The following is a 23,187-nucleotide window of genomic DNA, read 5'->3' as shown; positions in this document are numbered from 1 at the left end:
TTCTGGGCTTGAGCATAGCTCAAACTTGACTAGCTGGCCAGAGGCCCTAGGTTCATCCCCAGTACTATAAAAAAAATAGTCATGGAATTGGGCACATTGATATGTGTCTTATAATTCCAGTTATTATTGAGGAGGGAAGGCTGAAACAGAGGAATCTCAAGTTTAAGGCCAGGCCAGTATGAGCTACATAGTGAGACTCTGCCTCAAAAAAAAAAAAATTCAGAAACAGACACAGAAAATAGACTACTGACTCTCTCTACCCCTTTTAAGATCAAAAGGGACCAAATGTTTAAAAAAAAAAAGGTAAAATGACACGAGAGATAGGGGAATTAAAATTAATAATTATTAAAAGGGCCACACTCAGACATTAAAACTAGGAAGTAAAAACTGAAAAAAAAGAAACAGCTAACTTCCCTCCCACCGCACCCAGTTATAGACCAACAAGAGACAAAGGAACTGTGTGCTACCTTCTCCTGGAGGCTACCAGGCTGCACACTTGTCACTATAGGATAAAGAAACAGAACGGGAAGATATGCCCAACCAAGGCAAGTTCCAAAATCATGTCTCTGTGTTTTGAGTGGGCCTATATGCCAACCTCATTTTCTAGAACAGTAAATAGTCCCATTTTTGACAGCCAAAGCTCTGGGTAGGGTTAGGGTACATCCCCCAGCTCACAAAGGACAAGGAATCTTTCCTCCCATTTCTGCATGAGGGGAATGAAATGTTTCTCCTGTTTTTCCTCTCCATTTCTCCCTTTTGTATCCTGTTATAGTAAAAAAAATTGTTGCTAGAACTTCAAAAACGTTAGGTTTTTAACAAGGGAAAATGATCAGGTTAGAAAAATATGCTTGAAAAACTTGTTCGTGAGATGCATTTGTGGTGTATTACAGGTGGGCACCTTTTTGTAGAAGAAATAAAGTAAAATTAGTTATTGCTGATAGAGGTGTGGGTACTGAGTATCGTTTTTTGTTAATCTTCTGGATTGTTTCTCAGGTTTTCCTGTGGCACACATGCACACAGTTCTCTTCAGTCTAAACAGATAGAGACCCTGAGTACTTGTGTCCTTTGTGTGCCTTCTCCTCTGGGTTGGGGAGCACATCCAGTGCAAGGTCATCTTGCCCTCTGGGAACATAACTTCCGTTCCTGGTCTCACGAGTGTGTGCCTCTTCCCCTGCTGGCAGGCTGTTTCTCACCACCTCCACTTTCCTCATTTCTAGACACTTGCTACGTCCTCTCCTTTGCCATTATAATGTTGAACACCAGCCTGCACAACCCCAATGTGAAAGACAAGCCCACTGTGGAGAGGTTCATTGCCATGAATCGCGGCATCAACGATGGAGGAGACCTTCCCGAAGAGCTGCTCCGGGTGAGCGTGGCTGGGGGGCCGGGGTGGCTTCATTGCTGTGGAGAAAGGGTTCCCGTGCAACAAGGTCATTGTAGTAGAAGAGAAAGACACGTATCAAGTACCTGCTCTATCCATTCATTTAATTATGCAAGTTGTGCTAAGAAATGGGTAAGGAGACCCAGCCAAGTCAGGAAAGAAAAGTGGTTTGTATCTCTGAAACCCAAGGCATCTTACCTGTTTTGTTCCTGTAAGCTGCTGGAGTACCGAGACAGCCATGTCTTCCTCTAGTCTCAGCTCCATGCAGGCACTCAGTGGTTGCTTCTGGAATGAGTGGGGGAGAATGGGAGGAAGAAAAAATAACTGCAGACTCAGACATGCAGTGTCATCTTTTATCCCAGAATCTGTATGAGAGCATAAAAAATGAGCCCTTTAAGATCCCAGAAGATGATGGAAACGACCTCACCCACACTTTCTTCAACCCAGACCGTGAGGGCTGGCTGCTGAAGCTCGGTACGTCACAACCCTGGGCTGGGGACTCAGGTAGAAAGCCATTGTGTGTGTGTAGGATGGGGGCACACTCATCTCATGGTGTGGGGGAGAGGAAGGCTCACAGATGCCTCGGTTCTGCACTAATGAAGGTCCACTTCCAGAAAGGAAATAACTCACACCACTAGTGCCCCACGAAGACTCCAGGACAGACTTTGCCCTCTGAACTTTGTCCTCATGTGTCAGGACCTGATGTGTCCACTCTTAAGTCAGTGGCCGGGTTCTTCTAGGCATCCCCTAAGGAGCTCTGCCCTCTTTCCCTGGGGGGAGTGACCAGCCACGTCCATCTTTCTACTTCCCATCCTAGGTTTGTCCCTGGCACTCCTGCCCCAGTGCATCATCACCTCCTCCTTTGCATCTGGCTCCCACGGGCAGTGTGCATGGCAACCCTAGAGCCTTTGGCTGCAGCACGACCCACAGCACTCTCACTCATCCCTGGCACCGGCCACACCCTTTCCAAACCCAATCAGCCACATTTATGGCTTTGTCATTCAGAAAAGCTAAACATGCATCCTCTTCCCTCTGCCGAAAGTGAGCTTACATTGCTGAGATGTACTGTCATGCCTCACTGTTCAGGTGTTGGAGCAATCAACGGGGAAAAATGGTGGGATTTTCATGCACATTCATGTCCACGTGTGATGATTTTCTAATTGTTCCCATACACTGAAGGATCTCGAGACTGGATGTAATGCTGGCCATTTTGGAGCCCACTAGGGTGTATGCTCCTGTTCTCCTCTGCCTTGGCCTGTGATGAATTGGGTTCCACATTAGCAGGGGGTTCCTTACAGCCCCCCTCTAATCTTGTAATGTGCTCCACTGATGAGCAGCCATTGCTGACACCTTCGGGAAGGCCAACCTGTCATCTTTGATTGCTCACTAGTCCAGATGACATGGGTTTAGATTTCCTGAGGACTTAGGACTTAATTCATAATTTCCCGTACAGCATTAATTCATTGAGCCTTATCTTTTAAATTGGCCACCATTTTATAGATCTTTAAACCAGTAGAATCTTTGAAGTTAAAGTTCTAAAAGTATTGGCCTCATAGGCTGATGTAGTTAAAAGGAATATACTAGAAAATGTTAGAGTGTATCCAAGTTTCAATTTACTTCCCCCTCCAGGGAAATTTGTTTAAATGAGAATGCTAAGTGTTAGCTTTGACAGCTCAGATACTAAAATTAGAACAAAGATTATCTTGGTTCTCGCACCAGGATGACATGCAAATTCATGAACATTCTGTATTTTTAAAAACAAAAAATTCAAACCAGGCATAGGGTGTGCTCCTGTGGTCCCGGCTACTCAGGATGCTGAGGCAGGAAGATCCCTTCTCCTGGAAGCCTCAGGCCAGCCTGGGCGACCCAGTGAGGCCAGCCCCACGTCAGGAGACTTTTGAACTGAAGATGAGACTCATTTTTGGTCATCACATTACTTTTCCTAAACCTCAGCGAGGCCTTCTGAACCCTTAGAAGGTTTTCACCGTGGTGCACACCCACGTGTGTGCAATGGAAGACAGGACTCCCAGCCGTCTGTGGTTGTGTGTATATGTTCCTGTATGCATAAACTCATGAGTGTGTATTCCTGTGCACACACACATCACATGTGTATTCATAGTATACATGTGTGCTTTCTTGCACACACTTTAAACATGACAGGTGCCACATGCTGGTAGCTCATGCCTCTAATCCTAGCTACTCAGGAGGCTGAGATCTGAGGATCAGGGTTCAAAGCCAGCCCAGGCACTAAAGTCTGTGAAACTTTTATCTCCAATTAACCACCAGAAAACCGGAAGTGGCGCTCTGGCTCAAGTGGTAGAGCACTGGCCTTGAGCTGAAGAGCTCAGGGACAGCTCCCAGGCCCAGAGTTCAAACCCCACAACCAAAAAAAAAAAAATGTGACAGCCAAGAAACATTTAATTTTCCCCGAAGTCCTTTTGATAGGCTAATAAACACTGGCATCGTAGGAATTAGGTTTAGGTGGTGTCTCGAATCTTGCCTGTGCCCGCTGGGATGTGGCCTGTAGAGCAGTGGGCTGTGGCTTGCTTTCAGGCTCAGCGCCCTCCCCAGGCAGACATGAATGTGACTGATACATGCACTTTAAGATGAAAGGAACCGGGTTTAATTTCTTTGTTTTAATTTTCTTTTCTCCCTCATTTGTATGTTTCCATGATTTTGGCTCTCCTTTTCCTTACCCCAAACTCCAGGAGGTATGTAACCCCGCAACCTGCTCGCTCGCCCTGCCTAGGCCACTGTCATTGCTGCAGTGTTTTCTTTCTTTCTTTTTCTTTATTTTTATTTTGGTTTTTTAAAAATGGCTGGTGGTAGTGTTAATGCTGCTTCTAACTTACCGTACAGTCCCTAGGGAACTAGCTAGGAGGGGGGTTTGGAGCAGCGTTGGTGTTGCCCGCTGGTAGAAAAGACACAGAATGACCAGACCAGAATGACCAGTGCCTCCTCCGGGGGCACTGTAACTGCAGAGAAGCAGTCACTGCATGCTCCCGTGTCGGCCAGGCAGGCACATGTACTTCATTCCAATTGACACCCACCCGTCAGCCTTTGTGAATCAACACCCGTGAGTTATGTCTGGTGAGGAAAAGGGGAAGGCGAGACCTCCATCTCCGCTGCCCTAAGCCATGTGCTCAGCACCAGGACTGATAGAAGAAATGAGATGACTTTGCCTGGTAAAGGGAAACAGCAGCAACCCCAGGCCATGCTGAGTGGAGGGGACAAACCCCTGCAAAGCTGGAAATGCCACCTGCAGGCTTTGGCTTCCATTTCCTGGGCTTCAGGGAAGGAAGGGCTGTGCAGCCCCATGTTTTGTTTGTTTGGGAGTTTTTGTTGTTGTTGTTGCTGGGTTTTTTTTTTAGCTTCTCACCCTCTCCTTTGTCATAGACTCACTCCTAAATCCCAAATTTGCCCTCTTAGTCATATGGCTGGGGCCTCCTCTCCATTTTCAACTTTGAGGAGAGATTTAGGGTAGTCAGAGAACTCCCCAGGGTTCACCTGACAGGACCTGAGCAGAGTGCCACATGTGGCCCCACTGTAGGGGCCAGTCAGGCTTCCACTGTTAGGGAGGCCCACCTCTCTGCAGGGGTGCCAGGGGTGGAGGAGCCTTCAGGGAGAGCGTCCTGTGAGTTCCATAGGGACTGTAGGCGCACATCGATCTGTCTGCTTGTTCCATGTCTGCTTTTCTTTCCACGTGGAAGTGTTCCCCGTGGGGCTGCAGCCATGCTTCATGGGATTGGGCTGGTGACTCAGCTGATTGTGCAGGGGAAACAGTCTCCTAATCAGACAGAAAGCTTTCTCCTCCAGCTTTGCTTTTGTTCTCCTTGATTTCCTACCATCTTGTTCCTTTCAGCATCTGACCTGCTTTGTTCATCACATCCTAAACCCCCATGTCAGCCAGGGTGACGTCCTGTGACGGTGTGCATGGGAGGTCCGCATGGGTTGCTCGCCCTCGGGTGCCCAGCCCTGGTGAGGTGGTGCCCACTAGAGAGGCTGGAAGACCTGAGCTTTCACTCTGAAACAGAGTCGGGGCTCCAATTCTGAGAGAGTCTTGTCTTCTTTCTCCTCCTCCTTTATTTCAATTCTTCCCTGCCTTTCCTGTTGACAAATGGATGACATATTATCTATTTGTGGGTTTTCTTATTCATGCCGCGATACCCTTTGGGGTGGCTGCAGAAACTTGACAAGTCGTGGCAAGGAGAGAGCCTCGTTAAGAGCTTGTGGCCCCTCCCACTGGCAACCTAGGTCCCCGTCCTTTAGAATCTTGCAATTAATGATTGTTACTTAAACTCCACTGCTGGACTTCAGGCACCCAACCAGAGTTACAAAGGGGTCCTTAGAGCCGGGTCCATACACTCCTCCGCTGGCCTACCCTCCCTCCCTCCTTGTACCCACATCTCCTCTTAGGTTTAGCGGGGTACCCTGCAGGCAGGCCCAGGCAGTAAAAAGCAGTCCCTGAGAAGTTGTCCTACTTGGCTCACCTGTAGTGAGGAGGACAAGGCAGCAGGAATGATGGGACCTCATGAGACCTGTCTTCCACGGAGCCTAGAGAAGCCATGTTCTCTGTAGGCCGGGTTCTAGCAAATGCTAAGGAGCAGGATGGGGTATGTTTGTGGAATGCCATAAACATCTCAACATGGGAAGGCCCAGGGCTACCCTTGGATGGTTCTTTCCTTGACCCGAGGTAAGTGAGGGGAAGTAGGCCCAGGCTGTGGCGGGAGGGTGAGTTGTAGCTCCATTGAGGTTGGGCACAGTTAAGCACATCCTTCCTTAGTATCTGACTCAGTGTAAGTTCACAGCCCGTATATTTGGCTTATTAAATCAAACTCAGGGAGGCCGTCGGCACTCCTCTCCCAGCTCCTATGGCTGCCTACTCAACTCCTGCCACGAAATGTGTCAGGAGGAGTCTGGAAACAAACTCCCAAGCTGGCTTCCCAGACAAAAAAATCCTACTTTGACTCCTGTCCAGCCAGGACTTCAGAGGTTTTATTTCCAGGATACCAGCTTAGAGGACTCCAGTCCATGTAGAAATTGCCTGAAGTCGGGATGGGGGGAGTAGAGAGAAGTATAGGCATCTGCTCCCCAGTTCCCAAGGCAATGGGTGGGAAGGGACCAATGCCTTCTCCCGAGTCCTCCCTCCTGGCACTTCCTGCAACTGTCTGCGGCTCTTGGCTGACAGTGAGCAGCTGCACAGCCTGCACCTCGCACCCGCATCCCCCACCCCCCCACCCGCTGCTGCCTCTCCCCCTTCTCTTCTTGCCTGTTTCCACTGCGTAGACTTTGGCTGGCTTCTCTGTCCTGAGGCTCCCTTGCACCGCGTGTTGCCGTGGCCCTGGGATTCCCTCCCCACCCATGCTATCATCCTGTGTCAGATGTCATCTCAGGTCACCTAGACACGCTCGCTCTGCTCATACCGCAGACCTTCACTCTGTGAAAGGTGCTTCTGTCTCGGCTGTGTCTTGTCACCGATGTAAATTTTGCCATGGTCTGAGTGGCTCCTGAGAAGAGAGCTCTGTGTGCTGCACCTACGCTGGCCCAGTGGCTCTCGTCCAAGTGCATCTCCTTCTGCTCTGCAGGTGGCAGGGTGAAGACCTGGAAGAGACGCTGGTTCATCCTGACTGACAACTGCCTGTACTACTTTGAGTACACCACGGTGAGCACCTGGCTCCATCCTCTGGCAGGACAGGCCGGGTGGTCTTGTTTCTAAAACAGCCACTCTAACCAAGCCTAATTTGGAAAGGTCCTGGGGAGACAGATTTGTCCATCTGTTTTCTGAGGGATTGGGAAAATAAAGCCAAATGGAAGAACTGAGGGGAATTTCAGAAAGAGGAGTCCTAATCAAGGTTAGGGCACTGGCTCAAACCGATGAGACAAGAAATAAAAGACCAGAGAAGAGAGGAAAGAGAACACAGTGTTCCAGAGTGGGTTTGAAGCTAGACTAGGGAGAGTGAGCTTAGATCAGTTGTCAAGAGTTGTGGTCCTTGTGATGAGAATAAGAGACAAGGAAAGCATCCTGATTCAGAGAATCTGGGTCTTCTGGGGCAGCAGAGATGCAGAAGAAACAGACCAGGGGTGAAATAGAAAATGAAGGAAATGGAACAGTTACCTGGAGATTGTCCAGAATTCAAGAAATAGATTTCCTTACATGAGGGTTGTCCTTTGGTTAGTTTTTATTCAGTGAGAAGGGACTTAAGAGCTACATGTGCCACACACATGACCCTTCTGTAGCAGTAGCTGGTGAGAGTGGATGTAGCCTACCTCTGCAGTGCCCCAGTACTAACATTTAAATTAAAGACCCACCAAAAACCTTGAATTATCAAAAAAAAAGGCCCATTCATTCCTGAGTAAGGTAGGCAACTGTGATCCCATCGTTCGTGAGACTAAGGCAGGAAGATGCGCAGGAAGCCCCCCCCCCCCCTCCTGTCAGCTCCCTAAGATCTGCCTGGAGCCTGAGTTCAAGCCTAGAAAAGCGCCATTCCTGCCCCACCTCGACCTCCCAGGCACTGCCCATCAGTACAGCCCTTGCTGTGCAGTGAGTGGCATGCAGGGCAGGGAGAGTGATCATGTGCAGTGAGTGCAGTAGGCTCCCAGCACTGGTATGGAGCAGGCTTTCCTGGCGTTGCCGAGGCTGAGATAGGAGAAAGGTACTCTCGCCATCCCCACTAGGGACTCCCATGTGTTGTTGTCAGGTGTGCTTTCACAGTACCTGCAAAGCCCTTCCAGTTCTGGTGGCCTGAAGCCTAGGAGAGGGTGGCGAGGTGGGATGGGTAGGGAGGATCTCAGCGGAATGTCCTTAGCTGAGTGTGCACTTGTCCCAGGACAAGGAGCCTCGTGGGATCATCCCCCTGGAGAATCTGAGTATTCGGGAGGTGGAGGACTCCAAGAAGCCAGTGAGTACTACAGCAGACACTGGGCAGGGGGGAAGAGGGGGGAGCATAGAAATGTTGTACGAAAAGAATGAGTCTTTCCAAGGACTGCATAAAACCTCACAAGGTCCTCTTGTTACATTGTTAATACACAAGCTAAGCTGAGACACCAGGGGCCTTGAATCCATCTTCTTGGCGGTCACTGGCTGGCCTACAAGGTCTACCAGTTGTCCCTCTTACATGGCAGCAGCAGATACTAGGACTGGCTGCTTATTCTGTAACCTGGCTCCCTCTTCTTTGCTCTGTCTGGAATGGCCTGAGGTGGCTGGGTTGGCTTCAGGAAGCCTCATAGCCTACCCCTCTGCATGGAGTAGAGCTGCCATACACCAGCCAGCATTGGTGCCAAGAGGCCTCGGTGTGCACAGCTGACAGCCTCTGGCTTTCTGTTCTGTTCTGTTCTGTTCCTCTAAACCAAGAATAAACAGCCTTTCAGGACATGAATTAGATGTTCCTTGGTGAGCAGCTTTTTGAGATCTTCCCTCCCCCCTTCCAGAACTGCTTTGAGCTTTATATCCCTGACAATAAAGACCAAGTCATTAAAGCCTGTAAGACTGAAGCAGACGGGCGAGTGGTGGAAGGAAACCACACCGTGTACCGGATTTCTGCCCCCACACCGGAGGAGAAGGAGGAATGGATCAAATGCATCAAGTAAGTCGCTCCCGCCAACAGGAGGGCTGGGTCCTCCTGTTCCTGCCCTGCGTCCCCGGTGCTCCTCACACAGGTTTTCAGGGAGGATCGCCAGACTGCTTCCTAGGAGGCCTTTGGGCCCCTGCCCATCACGTTTCTAGGACTGTTCCTGCAGTCTGGGCAGGATGGGAACACACCACAGACAGGAGTGACCTAGGCGTTTCCTGTCAGGGGACACTGCATGCTAGGTGCCTGCACAGTAGACAGTGCTCGTGCACTGTAGCTTTTCCTCCAGAGAGACACCAGAGATGAGGAAACAGAGGCCCCTGTAGATGTGAGGGTTGCTGGAGGACACAGCAGCAACACAAGGTCAAGAAGCACAGCCACCCACCCTCAGGGTCTGGCACTGGGAATTTGACTTTGCTTGGCAGGCCTCTCTTCCAGGAGTGTGTCCTCGGTCCTCCCCGGGTTTTTTACCCCTCCAGAGCTACACGGGTGTTGTCCTTGAAGCACTTTTCCTGTTACCTGGACTTTGGTGACTTTCCCAGGAAAATAAAGGCTGTGCTGGCCAGGCAACCCAGGTCCCCAGAGTCCTCCTGAATACCAGCCTTCTCCCGCCCAAGTCCCAGAGTCCTCCTGAGTACCAGCCTTCTCCCACCCAAGTCCCAGAGTCCTCCCGAACACCAGCCTTCTCCCACCCAAGTTTCAGAGTCCTCCCGAACACCAGCCTTCTCCCACCCAAGTCTCAGAGTCCACCCGGGCACCAGCCTTCTCCTGCCCAAGTCCCAGAGTCCTCCCGAACACCAGCCTTCTCCTGTCCAAGTCCCAGAGTCCCGGCCTTCTCCCACCCAGCACAGCCTTTGGTCTGTGCTGCTTTGTTGGGAGGCATTTCTGCTTCCATCTGTACAGTGTTGGGCCAGGGTTCAATTCTGAGGAAGTAGCTGAAGATGGTGGAGATGTGGTGAGCACGAGGAAGGGTCTGGAGGGAGCCCAGGGTGAGTCTGATGCTGGGCTGGTGCCGTCACTATCTCCTAGGCTGCCTAGGAACACACAAGCTAAAGTAGAGTCACCAACTCCCTAAAAATGCAAGAGTGTTTTGTTGGCGGTGGTGGTAGTGATTGTGGGGCTTAACCTAGGAGCCTGGGCGCTTCCCTGAGCCTCTTTGTGCACAAGACTGCTGTTCTCCTACTTGAGCCACAGCGCCACTTATGGTTTTGAGTGGTCACAGGGAGTTTTTTACCTGGCTGCCTTTGAACCGCGATCCTCAGATCTCAGTCTCCTGAGTACCTAAGATTACAGATAGAGCCACTGGCACCTGGCTCTTGTTTAGAGACATTGCAAAGCCTGGGCTGGCCCAGAGCTTACTGTGTAGGTCAGCTGGCCTCAAATCCATGCTCCTGCCTCAGCTTTTCTAGTACTGGGACCCACGTGTGAGGCCACCATGCCTGGCAAAGCCTGTGGTAACTCACGTCCAGTGTTTCTTGCATCCCCTGCGGTGGGAAGGCCCCTCGAGGTCATGGTCCAGATGCCCCCCAGGGACAGTGGACACAGGGGCTCTGGTGACCGCTCCTGTCAGTCACCTGCCCACTGCTGCCATGCCAGTGTCCGGCTCCCTTCCCGTCCCAGTATTGGTGTGGCTGGTGAACAGCTCAGAACTAATGAAGCCACTACCGGCACTGTGGGCCTGCCCTCCCGTGCCACCGCCTTGCTTCCCCCTTGCTAGCCCCGCAGCAGCGCTGGGACACCACCCATGGCAGTTTCTTGAGGCATATGGAGTGCATGGCATGCACAGCCACGAAGGACCATGCAGTGTCACCATGGGAACGGAAACCGGCCCAGGTTTTCTCTGAGATTGAATCTAGCTGGGAGCGCGTGCAATGGTGCCACTCCTGAATGGCAGTTACCAGGATGGAACAGGAACGCTACCCGCCCCACCCCCTGTTATCTTCATACCTGGCCTTCCAAAATGTGTCACCAGGGAGGGGTGGCGTGGCCACACTGACCATAGAGCAGCACAAGGCTCCTCCCGCCCCGCCCCTCACGCCTGTCCTTTCCCTTCTCTGTACTCAGAGCAGCCATCAGCAGGGACCCTTTCTATGAAATGCTTGCAGCGCGGAAGAAGAAAGTCTCCTCCACGAAGAGGCACTGAGACGCGCCCGGACCTCTGCCAGCCCCACCTGTTCGTAGAGACTGGATTCTGCTTTGGTGATCCGGCTAGCAGGGAGAGGGGCCATTTTCTCTGGGGCGAGTAACATGCCTGTCCCCACGGGCTCTGGCCCTCTTGCTGAGAACAGAGCTGCTGGCAGCAGTGTCCGTCCCACCTCTGCCCTCTGGCTCCTCAGCAGTGCCAGAGCCTGCTGTTTACCTCGTGGTCGCCAGCAAAGAGCCTTTGCGCTACACAAGAAATACCTGTGTGGACACAGTATAGCAAGATGGTGGTGGAAGAGAAGCCACATACTATAAAGATTTATTTTTGTTTTCTAAAGAGAAAAAGAGCCCAGTGCCACCCTTTACCCTGCCTGTGGGGCCTCCTCTTGCCTGGACAGGATTCTCCAGGCTGCTGGGCACCCCCCTAGCAGGGCCACTGGGGGCCTCTGCTAGTGGCCTGGCAAGGTGGCAGGCAGGGGCTCAGCAGGCACAGGAAGGCCTCAGTGGCCAGCAAGCTCCAGGACCTCAGGCCTTGGTGCCAGGAGAGGAGCGAACAGGCTGGATGTCTCCCTCGGTTTGTCTCAGCACAGAGGCCACTGGGCTTTAACGTAGAAAGTCAGCATCTTCCTTGAGCTAAGTACCTAATAACCAAACTGTGAGGAGGCTATCCCACAGATCCTGGGATAGCCCGCCATTTCACACGAGTTTCCTTTCCTCCCCTGCAGCTCCGCTCCTCGTTCTAGAGGATGGAGCAGGGTTTTTCCCCCATCCCCCGGGGCATCAGCCTCTCCTGCCTCCAAACCAGCCCTCACTGGATGTTCTGGTGCCTCTGTGGTGGCTTCCAGAGGGCAGGGCCTTTGCTCAGCAGGTGCCATGTGTGGGAGTGTCGCCCCTGTATCTCCTTCCCCCAGGCCAGGGTATGTGGCAGCTCTGCCCACCCAGCGCCCACCCAGTGGTGCGAAGGGAGCCACGAAGCTTGGCGTTCTCCCGCCTTCTCTCAGGGACTCTCAGGGCAGCTCTCCACTGCGCCTGGGCTGGCAGGTCAGGCCAGGTAGAGCAGGCGGGGTCATGTTCCTGCCCACCCCCCATGCCCAGGCCCCGTGGCAGGTGCTGCCTTCGACAGGCAGACAAGCCAGCGGTCTCCACAGGGCCATGTGGCTTCGGCTTTGGCTCCTCTGACCCCGTGAGGTAGATGAGCATCTCTGGAAATAGCTTTGTGGAGGGGGGGCTCCTCCCGCAGATCCCGCCTGGAGTGGCTTCAGGCATGGGGGGTGGGGGGTGTTGAAGGTGACAGTGATAGAGGGGTCCCCGCTGGAAAGCTGAGCTTCCTGGCACAGGAACAGGCAGTGTAGGCCCAAGTGCCAGCAGAAGGGCTGGCGCCAGAGCCCGGCAGGCCCCACTTCACCTGGGTCTCACAAGGGTTCCTGGATCAGTATTCGTTTATTTATCAGAGGTGTAAATAACCCATGTATAGCTTTTCTCCTTTTAGATTATTTTGTATTTGTTTAAAAGAGGATTTGTCAAAATATAAAGAAATGACTGAAAATTGTTGACAGGGTTTTTAAAAAAATTATAATTATTATTCCAATTGTTTTGTTTGGTTGGTTTTGCCTTGTAAACTAGCGCCAAGGAACTGCAGCAAATAAACTCCAAACCTGCCAGAACTACTTGGGCTGTCTATGGGTGTGTGTGTGTGTGTGTGTGTGTGTGTGTGTGTGTGTGTGTGTGTGTGTGTGTGTGTGTGTGTGTGTGTGTGTGTGTGTGTGTGTGTGTGTGTGTGTGTGTGTGTGTGTGTGTGTGTGTGTGTGTGTGTGTGTGTGTGTGTGTGTGCGCGCGCGCGTGTCCGGCCAGGGCAGAAGCACTGCAGGCTGGCTGGAGTAGAAGGGGCAGCGCTCTCCTTGCTCAGTGCCTGGGCCTTTCACCACCATGGAAAGACGCTGTCTTCCCCTCAGGAGCACAGAAAAAAAAGAGAGAGAATGGGTCTGCCCTGCTTTTTTCTTTCAGCAGCAGTTGGGCTGGACCTCGGGGCCTCGGCCGGTTCTCTGCCTCTTGAGCTACACCCGGGGTTACGTTGTTTGGGGTAATGCCTCATGTTCATGCCCAGGCAGGCCTGATTTCCATCCTCCATCTTGCCCACAGTTTCTGTGGGGATGTTCTCTAAGTTGGTGTGAAGGTTTAGTTGTGAAGTGTCCCCCGTCCCCCCACAACCCACAGGACTGGCATGCTGAGGGCTGGTCCTCCCCACATGGTGGTTCTAGAGACTTGGGGTGGGGTCCAGCTAAAGGAAAGGCGGTCACTGCGGGGTGGGTCTTTGGGGACACGTCCCAGGTGCTTCTCTCTTTTTTTTTCCTGTAACCACAAGGAGAGGGTGTGGCCTCTGCCTCATCACCCACCCGGAATCCACTGAGCCAAAGCCTGCACTGAAGCCACAAGCTTCCCTTCTAGGTTGTCTTTGCAGGTATTTGGTCCGCCTGGATAACTGCTCAGCCAGTGGCCCACTGACTTGCCCATGGCCGACTGCAAGGAGAGTGTGACAACCTCATGTCTGTTAATGCAAGGAAGGTCGTGTGCAGTGGGTATGAGAACACCCCGTGTCCTGACGAGAATGGAAGCAGACATAGTCCCAGCTGCCATTGGTGTGGCCAACCTTAATCCAGGCCTCTCCACATCCCACCCCATGACATTTCATGACGTTTGCTTATTTCCTCTGTCCAGACCTTATACATATTCTCTCCACACAGTCTGCTGACATTTCCCACAGGCTCACAGTTCTGTGTACCCCTTCTTAGGATTACTGTCACGTGATGACAGTAAGCATGGAGCCTGATCGTTATGCCCAGTGTCCTCCTTTATAATGGAAAGCAAGACATAATTTATTGAGATCCTGTGTTCAGGGTCTTCTTTCCTCATGTTTAACTCTCAACATCCCAGGGAACTGGCTGCTCACTCCATGAGCTGCGATACGATGGGGCTAGAAGCCAGAGTGAGGCTTGACTCGAGCTCCTGTGTTAGGAAACTCAGTCCACATCTAACTTCAAGGGAAGTTACATTTTCCCCTCTAGCAGACCTGAGAACAGCCTCTGTGGCCTCTCGGCCAGCTTGCTCTCCCATGCCTTCCCAGAACCACCTGACCAGAGATGCAGCCTCTCCTAAACCCATGTGACACTGCCCTTCTCTGGTCGTCCAGGGTTTCTTAGAGCTGCACACACCTGGCACCTTTCTAGTGGTGGAACCAACTCCCCTGGGACCTCATGATCCTTTGGGCAACTCTAAAGACTTTGAACTTAGTCACTCAGATGGGCTACGAGCTCCAGTACGGTGGCTGGATGATAAGGGGTCCTTCAGAACTAAGTCACTTTGTAGGCTTGCCTGGCTTCATCACACCCTGGCTGCACATGCACCAGCAGCATGGGCCCTTCTGGGAACAGAGTGGGAGCAGTTGACAGTTCCTTGAGGACAGGGCTGTGTCTGTCACCTCTGGTCCCATTTTCTTCCTTGTTTGGAAGACATGCTTTGACTTTTCTTTTACTTTAAAGGATCCCTGGTGAACTCACCCAACAACCTGTGTGTCTGCTACAGAGCCCCAGGACATGGTGCCTCTGTCCTGTTCTGTATAGAAAATGGAAAGGGTTAGAGGTGCCTGCCAAGCAAGCCCTAGGCCGTGAGTTCAGATTCCAGTATGAGAGAGACTAGAAAACCCAAGATCCACTTCCATCCATTCTCATCCATCACTCAAATGGCCTGGAAACCCTAGACCTGAGAGCTGAGACCGAGGAGGAGAGCACAACAGGTAATAAGGAGAGGTAGCTCTCCCAGCACACATTTAACGACATAATTCTTGTTCTCTCTAGCCCCGCTCTTTCCCTACCTCTCCCTGACTCCATGCTGGTTCCTTCTTCTCCTCCCCCACCTCTTTCCCAAACCCATTCACACACATGTACTTGCATTGTTTCTTTGTTTGTTTTTGAGAATTTCAAAACTATAATAAGGTTGCAAAACATACACATAGTGAACATCTGTGTGCCCAGATTTACCTTTCCCACCGCTTACGTTCTCTTTCCCCCTAAATCATTTGGAGAGCTACTTACACACACCAAGTGGAAAGCCCTGAGTTCAAGTCCCCCAAAAAGCAAGGAGAATCAACATATCCCAGATCGTAAACATTTCAGTGCATGTTTCCTAGAAACAGGGGCCTTCTGTTATTTAGAATCTATGGAAATAAATTTCACATGGTATCACAAGGTTGTTTATCTGCTTTTTGAATTCAAAACTTCTCAGTTGACCCAATGACTCCTGTTAAGATTTGGGGCACAAACCATCTCTTGTCATATAAGAATCATCTGAGAAATGTGTATTTATGGAACTCAAGGAACTTTAAAGTGAAAAACGCTTCTAAAGATTGCCATTTTCTGGCTCTGACTTGTCTGCTGAGGAGCTCTGTCCCCCGAAGCCCCGCTCCAGGTTCGCCCAGTGGTTAGCTGGGGAGCCCATTCTCCCCCCGGCTTGGGTGTTAGAAGGGAGAGGTTTGCACATGTAAGGATCTGTCTGCGGTGGTGCAAATGCATGGTGATGTCAGTGTTATATTTTACCAACTTAATTTATGCAGACATAAGCGGGATAGTTCTGTGGCTAGACGCCTTACTTTTAACAATAAATATGTCATTCCCGTCCAGTGACTCATGTGGTTTCTCACTGAGGTGCTCTTCAGCTGAGATCAGTGGAAGACGAACACTGGAGGATCTTGCCATCTTTATGTGTGTGTCTGTGTCTATGTCTGTGTGTCTGTTCTTGGGCTTGAACTCGGCCTGAGCACTGTCTCTGAGCTTGTCATGTTCTACCACATGAGCCACAGTGCCACTCCATCTTTTTCTGGATAATTTATTGGAGATCAGAATCTCATGGATTGAGGTAGCCCACGTCTGTATCCTAGCTACTCAAGAGACTAAGATCTGAGGATCGCGATTCAAGGCCAGCCAGGACACTAAACACTGTGAGACTCATCTCCAGTTAACCACTAGAAATATGGGAAGTGGTTCTGTGACTCCAAGGGTAGGACAGTAGCCTTGAGGTGAAGAGCTCAGGGACAGTGCCCAGCCCCAGAGTTCAAGCCCCATGACCCTCCTACCCCCCAAAAAAATAATCTCATGGACTTTCCTGCCTGAGCTGACTTTAAACCATGATCCTCAGATCTCAGCCTCCTGAGTAGCTAGGATGACAGGTGTGAGCCACCGGGGCCCAGCCCCTCCATCTTCAGAGGTGCACTCTGGCCCACGGAACGGTCCTCCTTTCCTGGACTTGCCCCTGCGTTGGGCCTGGCGAGTCTGCAGCTGATGTTCCTGTGTCACCTGCTTGCTGCCTTCCTAGCTGCACTTAGGGAAGCAGGAGAGGACCAGGTTCCATGGGAATCGTGGTGGTAAGCCACAGGGCTCACAGTGACAGGCTCTCAGTTCCTTGTACACAGAAGGCCTGGGGAGGGTGACCAAGCCATCGTGTGGGGGCAGGAAGCTCCCCAGAGTAAGCCTGTATGGTCAGGTATAGAGTGAGTCTCGTGTAAAATTGGGAGGGGGGTGCTGGAGTTGTGATACACCCACAAATAAGGGGTTTCCCTGTCACTCTCCCCAGGGTAGTAGCAGGTTCAGTCTGGGATCCATTTCCATGTCACAAAGGAGATGGACTTCCTTATCTAGAGTCTGCACAGTGCAGGACTCCTTGGTTCGGTGCAGGCGTTGGCTTCTTTGGGACGTCCGTTGTGGACCACTCGTATCAGTTGTGTAGGCAAGTTTCTGAAAGGAATATATCTCAGTCTGAACCTGCTGACAGAGCACAGAGTCCTTGGCCAGGAGATTTATGAACAACTGAAATGTGTCACTCGTGGCTCTGGAGTCTGTGAGGTACAAGATCTGAGAGCCAGAGGAGGTGTCTGGTGAGAGTTCAGTCTCTGCTTCCAAAATGGTGCCTGTGGACATGGCCTCACATGGTGAAAGGACTGAATACCTTCCTTGAACCTCTCTTTATAGGAGTTCTGATCTCAGAGGAGAGCCTACCCTCATGACCTAATCACCTCAGAAGGCCCTTCTTACATAGCACTGTGCAAAATGGCTCTAACACATACACTTTACTGGATACAATCATTGTTTGTTGTGTGCCTTGTGTGGGCCGGAAGACATCACAAAGGACTGAAATGGCCAGGAATGACTAACTAGGAAGGGCTGAATCTCTCCCCCTTGCCGCTGGCACTGGCCCTGTGGGCACAGAGTTGAGAGCTGGGACCTGCTTTAGGAGCCAGGCCTGGTGGGCTCAGAAGCTTCACAAACTGGTTTTCGTGTTCCCGAAATCTCGGGAGATCTCAGGATGGAATTTCCATGTGGAAAACTCAGAGCAGTGTGAATTGTCCTTTGAATCTTGAAAGAGAAGGGGCTGTTTTTTTGTTGTTGTTGTTGATGTTTGTGGGTCATGGGGCCTGGGTCTTGGGTCGCTGAGCTCTTCCACTCAGGGCTACCACCCTACCCCTGGAGCCACAGCCCCACTTCCATTTTCTAGTGATTAATTGGAGATAAGAGTCTCACGTTCTTTAGTGCCTTAGTGCCCGGGCTGGCTTTGAACCTCGATCCTCATATCTCAGCTTCCTGAGTATCTGGGATTTACAGGAATGAGCCACTGCACCCAGCTGAAGGGGCTGTTTTTAAAAAGGAAATTGACCAAATGGAATTGAAAATCGGTCTTTCTCTATTCTTTTTCATTGAGGCCTGGCTTCGTACTTGGTTTCTTGGGCTTCTCAACAGAGGAGACAGCTGGGCTCTGAGCCACTGTGGATAATGGAGTCATTGCTTTGGCTTTAAAATCATGACAATCAAACCATATGGAAGTGAAGGTTGAAACTAAGCTTAACCAAGCTCCTCTTGCTCCATGACCTGGAAGCGGCCTGTTCAGGTCCTCTTTCGCTTTAAGTTATTTTTACGATAGGGTTCTAATTTTTATCTGGGTCCAACTTCAGATTACTTCCCCTACACTAGCTGGGATCACATTGCTTTCGGTGGAGATGATGGCCTCAATAGCTTTTTGCCCAGACTGGTCTCAAGCCTCTATCCTCCTGACCTCTGCCTCCTGAGCTATAGACAGGAGCGTCATACTTAGCCCAGATCTCAAATAAAAAGAAAAGATGGCCAGGAGTTTGGCCTAGTGGTAGACTGCTTGCCTAGCATGCACGAAGACCCAGGTTCAATTCCCAGTACCACATACATAACAAAAAGCCGGAAGTGGTGCTGAGGCTCAAGTGGTAGAGCTCTAGCCTTGAGAAAGTCCAAGGACAGTGCTCAGGCCCTGAGCCCAAGCCCAGAACTGGCAAAAAAAAAAAAAGACATTTTATTTTTTGTTGGTCATGGGGCTTGAAGTCAGGGCCTGAGAACTGTCTTTGAGTTCATTTTTCTTAAGGCTAGGGCTCTACCGATTGTTGTTGTTATTGTTGTTTGTCAATTGTGGGACTTGAACTCTGGGCCTGGGTGTTGTCCCTGAGCTCTTCAGCTCAACGCTACTGCCCTGCCCTTTGAGCCACGGGCACCACTTCTAGTTTTCTGGTGGTTACTTGGAGGTAAGAGTCTCACACTGTCCTGCCCTGTCTGCTTTGACCAGTGATCCTGATCTGGCAGCCTCCTGAGTAGTCAGGATTACAGTTGTGAGCCACCAGCACCCAGCCGATGTCAACATTTTAATCTTCCTATTTGTGAATAAATCCACATTCTCTCTCTCTCTCTCTCTCTCTCTCTCTCTCTCTCTCTCTCTCTCTCTCTCTCTCTCTCTCTCTCTGTATATATATATATGTATATGTATATGTATATGTATATGTATATATATATAGTTTCCTTCTTGTAGACATTTGCTCCCTTTTGGTTTTGTTGTTGTTTTGCCTTTGTCTTTTGGAAGGCAGAGTCTCATGATGCAGCTCAGGCTGGCTTGGAAATCATCTTCCATCCTCAGTCTCCAAGTTCTGGGCGTCCAGGTGTGTATTCCATCACGCCCTGCTGGCTGATCTGTTTTAATTGCAGGTCTGGGCTGCGTTTTGCCTTGGGGCCCAGCGACTGCTTCCCATTTTTACCCCTTCCTTAACACTGGTTCTTTTCTCTATTGGGGGGAGGGGTGGCTGTCACGTTGTAACCTTGAAACCTAGCTGGGGTGCTGTTCACCTCCCTGTCTGAGGGTAGGTGTGAACCCACCATTATCAATCAGCTGTGTGCCAAAGTGAAATTCTATTTCTGTAATAACTCAAATGTTCCTTTGACGGCGTCTCGTTCCTGCTTGGCAACAAGAGAAATAAATTTAACTTAATTTCACCGGTAAACAGTTGGGTCAGGCATTTTTCGCTAACACCATCTGGTGTTAGCATATTCAAGTGATAGGTCCACGGGCCTGGGGCCCCCACCAGCCCAGGTCCTCCTGCAGACCTGGACAATTGGGCCATCTGAGTCTGCCCAGACCCAGGGGCCCATTCCTTACCAGTTGCTGAGAACACAAGAGGCAGGGGTCACGGAAGGGTTTACGTCCATGCCAACTACAGGTTGAGGAGTTTGTGAACACTTCTCTGGTGGCCAGATTTTTCTGGTGGCCTCTGTCTATGGCCCCTTCAGTGCTGGGGTAGCAAAGAAACATGCTGTTCACCTTCAACAGGCCTGGCTACCTCTGTGGCCTCTCTGTACCTAGAGGAAGCTGAAGCATTGTTGCCTGTCTGCCCAACTGGCTGTCCCCTGTCTGCATGTCCTCACAGGAAGCTCAGTGGGCCCAGACCCTGCCCTGGGCTGCCTCGGGGGAGACTGGATGCTGCTTCCAAACAAGCAGGTAGCTGACTTGAGGAATGGGACCTTAGGTAACATTTTAATGACAGCTATTGTCAAAGGCCTTCTGTGTCTTTTCTTGGTGGGGGCCATGATGAGAACCAGGAGAGGCTCCGAGAGCTCTGCTCTGCCCACAGGGAAAGGCATGTAAGGTCAGAAACAGCCAGTTTGCAATGTGCCCGAGTGGGACAGTTTGAATGCTGAGGCTGGGCTTGTTGGGACATGCAGAGGTGAGGCGACAGCTGGTGTTGGGACAGGGCCACGTGTGGCTTCCCAGGCTAGTCTCCGCCCTCCACCCACAGTTGGCCAGGTGCTTCCAGGAAAGGGGAAGGAAGGAAAGGCAAAATCAATTCTGAATTCCAGTCTGGGACCGGTAAACTTGAACTTGGTTTTACTTCACACTGGGCCCCCCTCCCACAGGTCCAGTTAGCAAGACGAGGGAAGAGAGATGGGGCCCAAGGACGACAAGCTGTCCTTTCCTTCCCACTTCTGTCTCCTCTCTTTCACTTGCTGGCCCACTGCTATGTGCCTCTGTCACCTAAGCACCCAGCTGCCTGATGCTGGCTCTGTGTGGGATAGAAGCCACCATCTTGCCAGGTACCCTGTGCAAATCACATACGCAACTTTGTGAATGGCCTGGGTTTCTTGTGGCTCAGCGGTCTTCTCTTATCATTTCTGGCCCGTGTCCAGGCATGTCCACTCCTCCTAGTCTAGACGTTGTTCATGGTTTCTGGTTTCTGCCATTACTTGGTTCTAGAAGGGTGTCTGAAACTACGGACACTACTTCTGGGTGCTGTGGGGTTCCATGGGGCTCCATGTCCCCCCCCTGCCCCCCATGCTGAAATAGAGGCGAAGGAAACAGTGGGAAGGAGACAGCCAGGGATCTCTCTGTGCTCTGGGCTGAAAGGCCAGGAAGTTTCCCAACTCACCGAGCCTGATGTGATGATACAGAATCTTCCAGAAGTTACTTAGCAAATCATGCCTTTGTACCAATGCCACAGGCACAAGGAAAAGCAAGTTCGAAACATGAGGCCAGTTGGATGGGGCAACCATTCCCAGCACCTGCTTCCAACAGGATGGTAGTGTTTGAGATGTCAGGCGCCACAGGCGGAGAAGCCTCTTACTAATGACGTGGGAGGACAGGTATTTGCATGTTGTCATTTACTGACCATGGAACAGACTCCAAAGCACTCCAATGGAGTCTTGAGACCACACAGAGTGTGTCTGACACAAACACCTCTTCCCCTGTTTCAGGAAGGAAAGACACTGGCCATGTGTCCTCCCACCCAAGCCTGGCCAGGAAAGGCTCTGAGACTATTTTTTTTTCTCAGTGGTAGGTCTTGAACTCTGAGTCTGGGTGCTGTCCCTGAGCTCTTCAGCTCAAGATTAAGCATTCTACCCCTTCAGCCATAGCACCACCTCTGGTTTTCTGGTGGTTAATTGGAGATAAGAGTCTCGTGGTCTTGAGTGCCCAGGCTGGCTTTGAGATATGATCCTCAGATCTCAGCCTCCTGCGTAGATAGGATTACAGGTGTGAGCCACATGCACCCAGCTCCATGAGATTCTTTTTGTTTTTTTTTGTTTTTGTTTTTTTGTTTTTGCCAGTCTTGGGGCTTGTACTCAGGGCCTGAGCACCGTCCTTGGGTTTTCTCAAGGCTAGAGCTCTACCACATGAGCCACAGCACCACTTCTGGCATTTTGTCTATGTATGTGGTACCAAGGAATCGAACCTGGGCCTACGTGCATGCTAGGAAGTCCTCTCCCACTAGGCCAAACTCCCAGCCCTCAGTCTCTTTAAAAAAAAAAAAAATTATTTCCTTATTTATTTGGGGGCCAGTACTGGGGCTTGAACTGAGAGCTTAGGCACTGTGACTTAGCATTTTTGCTCAAAGTTGGTACTCTATCATATGAGCCACAACTCCACTTCCAGCTTTTTGGTGCTTAATTGAAGATAAGAGTCTCAGAGACTTTTTTGAGGACAAAGCCTGGGGTTGGCTTTTATTTTTATTCTTTAGCCAGTCTTGGGGCTTGAGGTCAGGGCCTGAGCACTGTCCTTGGGCTTTCTCAAGGCTAGAGCTCTACCACTTGAGCCACAGCACTACTTCTTGCTTTTTCTATGTATGTAGTACCGAGGAATCGAACCAGGCTCTTTGTGCATGCTAGACAAGCACTCTTAACACTAGGCCAAACTCCCAGCTTTGAATTCCGTTCTCAGCCTCTTAAATAGCTTGGATCACAGGTGTGAACCATCAGTGCCTGGCTCAGTCTCTATTCTGAGTAATTCTGTTGACAGAATCTGATGAGCTCTCCAGATATTTCTGCCTGGTGCAATGCCCCCTCACGTTTTCCTAATGTCTCACTTAGTTTAGCAGGACAGAGAGGAGAGCTGTTTGGCTGGAGACATGGCAGCACCAGCCAGACTCCAGCTGCAAGGTCTCCTGGCACCAGTCACTTCCTCTCCATCCTGTCATCAAGGCAAGTCACAGGGCCGGGCCACCTCAGGCCAGGGACTGGAGACACGGACTCCATTTCCTATGGGAGCCACATTACGGAGGGCCTGAATCTTAATTATATTGGTTCATTTGCTGCTTCCTGCTCCCTGGTTAGAAACAGCACATTACTTCTGATCCTCAAACATGCTAAAGTTCAAAGCCCTGGTCCTTGACACCCCGCCTGCCTCTGGGGCCTGTTCTTCCCCAACCCCTTCTCTCCCTCCCCAACCGTAGCATCTGCCAGCTTGTGTCCAAGCCTGGTTCTCTAAGGTTTGCCTGTGTCATTACCCGCCCCCCTGACAAATCCTGGTTGATTGTCTTCCTCTCCCGCCCCCTGCCCTCCCACTTCTCAGAAGACCCCAGCTGTTATCCTCCCTACTCCCTTTGGCACTTGATCCTCTCCTATTTACACCAGCCTCCAATCTGATTCTTGTTGGAATTGAAACTTAGCCAGGCTTCCCAACTTGACTTCCTGGAAGATTCTTTGTCAACCCCTCCCCCGCCCGGGCGCTTAGCCTGATGGACTGCCACTGCTGAGAAGAGGGCAGTTACCACATGAAGCTGGAGCTGTGGCCTCCAGATTGGACCACACATAGCCTGGCTTAGAACCCAGCTCAGTGGAATGGAGGTGTAGCCCCTTGACGAGTGACTGTATAAGCCAGGATGAAACAGGAAAGCACTTTAGATACTTGTCAGCAAAGACTTAGGGTCCATTGCAGCAGAAGGGAACTCAGCCAGACTCACATGGACTCTGAGAGCCGCCATGTAGAAGCCATGCT

At 50.9% G+C, this 23,187-nt stretch overlaps 1 protein-coding gene across 2 annotated transcripts in view; it reads left to right on the top strand.

Moving 5' to 3' along the window:
* Cyth1 (cytohesin 1) overlaps positions 1 to 12,750 on the top strand; it is a 72,132-nt gene extending 59,382 nt beyond the window's left edge. The window contains exons 8-13 of one of the 2 annotated variants that reach the window (XM_090351294.1): positions 1,218 to 1,366; positions 1,744 to 1,855; positions 6,967 to 7,043; positions 8,209 to 8,280; positions 8,810 to 8,964; positions 11,014 to 12,750. In XM_090351294.1, the coding sequence (XP_090207420.1) occupies positions 1,218 to 1,366; positions 1,744 to 1,855; positions 6,967 to 7,043; positions 8,209 to 8,280; positions 8,810 to 8,964; positions 11,014 to 11,092 (644 nt within the window). In that variant the 3' untranslated portion in view covers positions 11,093 to 12,750. Of the gene's footprint in view, positions 1 to 1,217; positions 1,367 to 1,743; positions 1,857 to 6,964; positions 7,044 to 8,208; positions 8,281 to 8,809; positions 8,965 to 11,013 lie in introns of both variants that reach the window. The other variant, XM_090351295.1, reaches the window with a different exon arrangement.
* The last annotated feature ends 10,437 nt before the right edge of the window (positions 12,751 to 23,187 follow it).

Source organism: Megascapheus bottae, chromosome 17 (assembly GCF_031878675.1).
Source record: "Megascapheus bottae isolate mThoBot1 chromosome 17, mThoBot2.hap1, whole genome shotgun sequence".
NCBI lineage: Eukaryota > Metazoa > Chordata > Mammalia > Rodentia > Geomyidae > Megascapheus > Megascapheus bottae.
The sequence above is the reverse complement of the archived record's forward strand: the minus strand, read 5'-3'. Positions and strand labels throughout refer to the sequence as shown.